The sequence below is a fragment of the Diadema antillarum genome, unplaced genomic scaffold, assembly GCF_040938485.1.
Source record: "Diadema antillarum isolate AM-2024a unplaced genomic scaffold, OU_Dant_1.0 seq00000675_RagTag, whole genome shotgun sequence".
Lineage (NCBI taxonomy): Eukaryota > Metazoa > Echinodermata > Echinoidea > Diadematoida > Diadematidae > Diadema > Diadema antillarum.
In genome coordinates this window covers 204,144-211,678 of record NW_027271581.1, presented here as the reverse complement: position 1 = coordinate 211,678, position 7,535 = coordinate 204,144, and the positions used below count along the sequence as shown (strand labels likewise).

General features: G+C 39.6%; 1 protein-coding gene across 1 annotated transcript; it reads left to right on the top strand.

The window, feature by feature from the left end:
- The first annotated feature begins 349 nt into the window (after window positions 1-349).
- LOC139736980 (putative nuclease HARBI1) lies at window positions 350-2,512 on the top strand. Its single transcript, XM_071647652.1, has 3 exons — window positions 350-1,068; window positions 1,409-1,675; window positions 2,203-2,512. The coding sequence occupies exons 1-3, from the start codon at window positions 350-352 to the stop codon at window positions 2,510-2,512; spliced, it is 1,296 nt and encodes a 431-aa protein (XP_071503753.1).
- Window positions 2,513-7,535: the final 5,023 nt, after the last annotated feature.

The following is a 7,535-nucleotide window of genomic DNA, read 5'->3' as shown; positions in this document are numbered from 1 at the left end:
GCTAGCAGCCCCATACGCATAAAGCAACGTTTACACTTTGGCGAGTTGGAGTCGCGAGTCGTGCGCGAGCTGTGCGAGCTCCAACTCGCGTTAACTCGCACAAACTCGCGCGAAATGTAATTTTTTTTTCTGGAATTTGCATGAGTAATATAAGACTCAACGCCGAGTTCACTACGCTCGCTGTACGAGTGAACCGAGCTCGAAACGAGACATACCGAGCTTAGTATGAGTTGCAGTGACCTTTATACGACTTAAAGCGAGCTGTAAACGAGTTATCAAGATTTTGTTACGAGTAATAAGAGTTTCATAAGATCGAGGGGCGGGAAATGCACATTTTTGGCGCTCAAAGATGGATGCCAGAAGCATTTTTGCTCTGCTTGAAGAAGAAGAGACCCTGATCTTCTGCACGATTGCTGCGACCCTGTTGTCAAGGAGGCGCCGCAGAAAAAGAGATGCTCGAGAGAGGACCAAAATGCTTCAAAGGAGGTTTTGGACAAGACCCTGGTTGTTGAGGAGGCCAATGTACGGACACTATGAGACACTGATGGCGGAGTTAGCTGGTGAAGACCTGGACGCCTTTCGTAACTTTCTACGAATTGACCCTGTAATTTTTCAAGAACTCTTATCCCGTGTTGGGCCTCGCATCGAGAAGCAGGACACGTTCATGCGGAAAGCGTTAAGTGCCGGACTTCGTCTTGCTATCACCTTGAGATTCTTGGCGACAGGGGACTCATACCAAAGCTTGGAGTATAACTTCAGAGTCGCCAAGAGTAGCATTTGCCACATTGTCCCAGAAACATGCGAAGCTATCATAGCAGAATTAGCTCCAGAGGTGTGCTGCCTACCGTCCACGCCAGCCGAGTGGATGTCCGTAAGCAAAGGATTTTCCGAGCGTTGGAACTTCCACAATGTCATCGGGGCACTAGATGGGAAGCACATTGCTATCAAATGTCCTACGAATGCAGGGTCAGTCTACTTCAATTATAAGGGCTACCACTCCGTGGTGTTGCTTGCCCTTGTAGACGCAGAGTATCGCTTTCTGTATGTCGACGTTGGGAGCAACGGCAGGTGAGTCACGATTGTTTTTTCCACTTGCAAAAAAAAAAAAAAAAATTAAAAAAATAAAACAGGCTCCGTTCCGGGCACATACCAGTTCGTTCTTGCATGTTTACCGTCATCTTCCACAAAAGTATGGTATCATTATAAATCGAGCTATGTGTGTCAAGTTCTAAACCTGGATATTATATATGAATATATATATATATATATATATATATATACATTTATATACATATGTATTTTTTATAAATTTATATGTATATTCATATGTAAATATTATATATAAATTTGTATATATATTTATAATTTCTATGCATATATAATTTTTATCATCGCTAATTTTGCATAGCTGGTCAGATGGAGGAATTTTCTCGGAGTGCGAACTTCGGAAAGCCCTGGAAGATGACACAGCGAGAATCCCCCCACCAACACCTCTGCCAAACGACGATGAACCGATCCCCTTCTCAATTGTCGCTGATGACGCATTTCCTTTGCGTAGTTGGTTGATGAAGCCATATCCTCACCGTCTGCTGACCGACCAGGAAAGACTGTTTAATTACAGGCTGTCAAGAGCACGTCGCGTCGTCGAGAACGCTTTTGGAATACTGGCGCACAGGTATGATAATTATGCCATACAGAGCATTGAACATATAAAATACATTGCTACATTGGATAGGGTTCAACGTATACTACAGTTGAACCTCTCTTATCCGGCCTCCCTTTATCCGGATCTCTCTATTATACGGACGCAATCTCGCCGTGATTTTTTTTTTAAATAATAATTACGGGAGGAAAGGGGGATTCGCAACTCCTTGAGAATTCCTACACAAACACACATGAATTACATATTACTTCCAACATGATTACCATACATTACATCAAATTTCCTTCCAAATTGCTTACCTTCAGACATTTTAACATCCCCAAACATCCCCAAATGTAACAATGAAAGGGTTGCAGTATACACATTACTACATGTGGTCCTACAATGGGCTACATCAGTACATGTGTATGTACATGTATAAAGCATTGAGTCTCCCGTATCCGGCCAAATCCCTTATCCGGATGAGCCCCGGTCCCGACTTGTCCGGATACGAGAGGTTCAACTGTATTTGAAAATTCGCCTTGGTCTTTTTATTTCAGGTTCCGCTGCCTCCTAAGGACACTGTACCTGACCCCTGACCGAGTACAATCTGTCGTGCTGGCGTGCTGTGTACTCCATAACCTTTTGAGGATCCGGTTCCCAAAGCTGAACAACAATCTTGTGGATTGGGAGGACCCAGAGACCCACGACATCATTCCAGGGATATGGAGGGGCGATCGCGAATTGGCGAGCCTGGACGTCATGAGAGGCAACAATGCAACCAAAGCGGCAAAGGCACAACGGGACTACCTTCGCAGCTACTACACCTCTCCAGTTGGCAGTGTCCCTTGGCAAGAGAGGATGATCTAAAAGCCAAAAAGGAAATACCGTATGCGCATTTTCCTTTCTGTTCATGATAGCCATAACTTGTATCTAGAGTCTTCCCCACATAGACATACGAATATTTAGGATTTATTGACTCTTTGCTATGCAAGATTTCTTGTAGTAAAATGGCCAAAGTTGTTACTTGACTTCTTAATTTTCTCCCAAAACAATTTTCCTTCAAGAATTTCATATCATATCAACAATGGTATCGATAAGGATTACCTCACATTCTTTCACTCTAAAAGTGTACATGATGAGAGACCACAAACACATGACAAAGAAGGGTAAATCTTTTATGACAATCCACTTTATTGTCAAAATTTCAACCACACAAAATCTCTGTAGACGAACAAAATCGGAGAACTGCGACAGAAATATCTTTTGCAGCCTTTGATAAAGATGTCTTACTGTTCACATAACAGTTGTTGACAGAAGAAGTCACTGAAAAGAATGTTGATTTTTTTTTATCTTTCGTTCCCTGTACAATATTATTTTGAACCATTTTGTTATATTCTTAAATGGCCTGTTTCAAACAAAATTAGAATGATCATGACTACAAACACTCCCTAAATTCGAAACATAATAGTCACTTGCAAACGGACCGGTAAACTACGGAAAAATATGATTTTCATTAATACCAAAAAATGATTGGTCTTTTTCTTCAAACTATAAACAGTGGTTGAATATTGATAAAATGATTAATGAGTGACAAAAATATCAGGAATCGCTTTTAATCCCATTTTTAAAGTTTCTTTTACAGTTGTTATTTTTCTTGTCTTTTCCAAAATAAATGTTAAGCAATTAACTGTGCTTTATTACTGTTTCAAGCAAAACTGGAACTTTCACAACAAACATTCTATATGCTCGAGACATAGTGTTTGTTATAACAGCAAAATCGGAAACTACAACGGATAAAAATTATTATGGGAAATAAGAGGTCCTTTTCTCACATGTTAACAGTTGTTGATAGAAAACAAAAATCAATTAAATTACGTTTTTTCAGTTTTCCATTCTCCACATGAGTCACTTGTACGCTTTTGAGTGAATTATGATGAATTATTCGTTGTTCTTTGTTACTGTTCCAGGGATAACTCGAACTATCACATCTTACCATCGGACTGATTGGCCAACTCAAATGACAGTGGAGTGCGAACCACATTAAAAGTCGTATATCAAGACCAATGATTTTGAATGCAGAAAAATTAAGTCAAGATGAACGCACGTAATACAAAACTACACTTGGCTCATCCATTATTAGTGATCTTTCTTTTTCCATTACGCACAGTCAAAATTGGTAGCAATATGATTCTCAACATCTTGTACGGACCGGACCGAGGAATCGACTCTGTTACTATTGTAAAACAAAACAAAAAACTCGCAAGTCAATATCTGAACGTTAAAAACCAAACTTTTAGAAATAGAACAATAACAACTGATAAAACAGATATCGCCACATGCCGAAGAGTCTACTTCAGGTGTTTGTTGACGAGGTTGGCGGGACTCCTGCTGATGCTGCACTTTCCGGTGAGCTTCTCACCACACCGTCCTGAACTCCCATCTGGTTTGGAGGCATCGATGGTGCTTGTAGCGTTTCGATGGTGTTGGTATAGTCCTGCTGAAAAAAACCACTCGACGATCTCTTGAATCCAAAAGGCCCTGGATTCTGCTGTTGCATGAACGTTGACGGCGGCGACGGTGCATGGTATTCGTGGAAGATTCCAGGTGGAGTTGTCATCCGTTGTGGTGGCATCTGTTGGCGTGAAGAGAATGTTGGTGGAGAGAAGGGTGGTGGTGGCATCCTACCGTAAGTAGAACATGCTCCCTGGGACGACTGATGCATAGAATGGAGTGGCTCTTCATGTTGGGACTGAACAGGGGATTGAGCAAGCGGAGCAGCTATTGAAGGAGGTGAAATGTAGCTTTGCATCATCTTCATGATGTCTACGGTGAAGTTAAGCCATCGTTCTTGTGGGATCTGTCGCAGCTGAGTGGTCAAGTACGCTACGAAACCGTTGACTTGTTCCTCATGGGGGGATAGTTTTGCGGGGGGAGATGACAGGGCGAAAGAAGACCTTCGTAGATCTCTGACCTCATCTGCTCGCTTGAGGAGCTACAACATAATAAAAGAATACCAGTCACTTCAATACTCATAAGGGTACATCGTTTATATTTCACCATGTTACACAAAACTAGTAAGTTATTGAGCAGTTAACCAGGAATTATACGGTATCACGAAATTATCTCGAGAGCACTGAAAAAAAAAATCACAGTTAACCAAATGTTCTGTACACGTAATAAAACATATTTTGAGATCTTGGGGTGAATGACAGTAATGTAACACTTTACTGTTCCTTTTCTTTAATACAGTACATTGTTCATTATCATAATGTTTAATCACTTATTGATGTATCCAAGAAAAACTCCAAGAACTGAATAGTTTTAGTAATGATTTTGTGCGATATTTTAATTCATTGTAGTGTATGGGACAATGCCTGATCAAAATTTTTGTTCACTGCAACACTTAGTGTTCAAAGCTTGTTTTAATATTGAGTGTTAAAATGTACTTGCGAACCTTTATTCCTTAACATCTGCCATATTAATTCAATCATAATTATGTAGGTGAATATACAAAACTACAGTATCAGCCAAATTCAGAACAGTTTGAAATTCACATGTTAACAGTAAGTAACTCCTTTATAGCACTGAGATTAAATATTTTCAATTACTCGGATACAACTGGTTGACGAAAATGTAAATTTAAAGAAATACCTATTGTGAAAGCATGCATATAATTTTACTTTGACCGAGTTAACTCAAACAAATAAGGTTTCTGTTTAGAGATGGTCGAGGTCAAATGATCAAATCGCAATTTACGTGTTTAATCTCTTGTTTTGATGTTAAAGGTATTTTATGTATTTAACATTATGTTCAGTTGAAAAATGAGCTGCATGTCAAAGTGCTTTCATAATATATGTTTGGATGTAAAAGTTAACATTAAAAATAATTATGCTTCACAGTAAGCATTCTGTCCTTCCAGAGTGAAAACCTAAAACTTCACCCCATGGACCACTGCAATGGAATTATTATTCTAGCAGATGATGATTATAATTTTCATTTAAAAAAATCTAGGCTGCATGGCCTTACATGTTTTCAGAATATATGTTGGGATGTAAAAGTTAACCTTTGAAAAAAATTATGCTTCACAGGAATCATTTAGTGGTTCAAAAGGTGAAAACCTAAAACTTCACCCCACTGTACTGGAATTATTATTGTAGCATATGATAATAAGAAATTTTATAAACATCTTGATAACGAATGTTAATCAATCTGAACATAATTAGACAGGCCATGCAACTCATTTTAAGAATGTTTTGAAAAAATCAATCAATCACAATGTTGTAGTGGCTTTAATGTACGTGTTGAGTATCCTTTTCACCGGTTTTATTTCATGGCTTTATTATGATACACATACGAACGGAGTTTTACCCTCTAACAATATGACGGATTAGTCATTTTTGTTATTCGTGCATGTACTTGTATCAAAAAAAAATAAATGTTCATAAAATACTTGTATTACTCAATCCGTACTGTCTTTTCTTTACAACAAACCACATTCACCTTTTCCAGCAGTTCTCTGTCCTTGGCTTCTTCAGAGGAAACCTTGGGGGTTGTACACCTCCCTTTCATTTTGCCCTTGCCCTTGCCAACAATTGATAAGTTGGTGTAAGAGGAACCAGCTTCATGCTCTGCTGGGGGGTCATCAGCTTCTTGGGTGGTCTGGTCATTCTCACTGCAGTCATCATGCTCATCAGTCTCAGTATCCTGGTCGGGGGAAGAGTATTCGTCTTCTCTTGGTTGGGATGCTACTTGTCCTTTAGAGGTCTGCAAAGAAATAAATAAACCACTCGATCAACATATTTTACAAAAAAGACACACGATGGCGATTTTTAAATTTTGTTTAAATGTAGCTTATTACAGATCTTCATAAAATCAAAATTAGTGCATATTTACCCTTCCCAATGTTCTTCCTTTCATCCTCACAATATGTCCCTCCAGGAAGCGGAACGTATTGAGAATCCACTGATCCCTTTCACTGTAAGGTGTGTCTCTGGTCCCCTTTCCAGACTTTGGGTTCGTCAGACGGCTGTACTGTGTCCTCATAGACTTGAGGAAATTGTTCAGCTGTTCAACTGAAATAAAAAATCGAACACTGGGAATTTAGAGCACATTAAACAAACAACTTTATTAAATTCTTGTTTCTCATACAGTGAAATAATAGCTAGCTAACGGGATAAACGAAATGTGGGGGTCAAAATTTTCAGGACTAAATATTATGCATGTCATGTTGTCAGTTGTCTACAGAATTTTCTATAATCATGGCAATCATAATTATAGTAGTAATCATGGTAATGAATGCAGCAAAATATATTTAGCGAAACTCCGTTTTGCCGCCAGAGGCCCCCCCCCCCCTTAAATAATAAATATCAATATTCATCTTCACTTACCGGAGCACACCGGATCGTACTCCTTGGCCTTCTCTTCGATTAGCCTTGTCTTCTTTGCAGTATCCTTGTATGACTTTAGTCGCCTGTTATACAGACAATCTTGATCTCTGTACCACTCTGCTAATTCTACTTCTTGCTCTTCAGTGAATGTGTATGCAGTGAGGTGTTTTTTTCGTCTTTTCGGGGTGGACTTCTTAGGGGTGGACTTCTTGTTTGGGGTGGACTTCGTTGTTCTTTTTTTCTTCGTCTTCCCTGGGGTGCCAGACGGAGAACCTTGCGAGTGGAGAAAAATGGGTTCATTTTCCTCCCCAACCAGTTCGACAGGCGAGGCCTGATGCTCAGTAGTTTGAGCTTGGACCTGGTCTAGTTTGGTGTCTTGTTCTTTTACTTGTCTCTCCTCGTCATTAATCTCCTCTTCCGTCTCCATTCTCTCTCCCTGCACTTCTTCTACTTCTACCCTTGTTTGAATGACATATTCTTTCGGTGTTTCCCTACCTGAATGG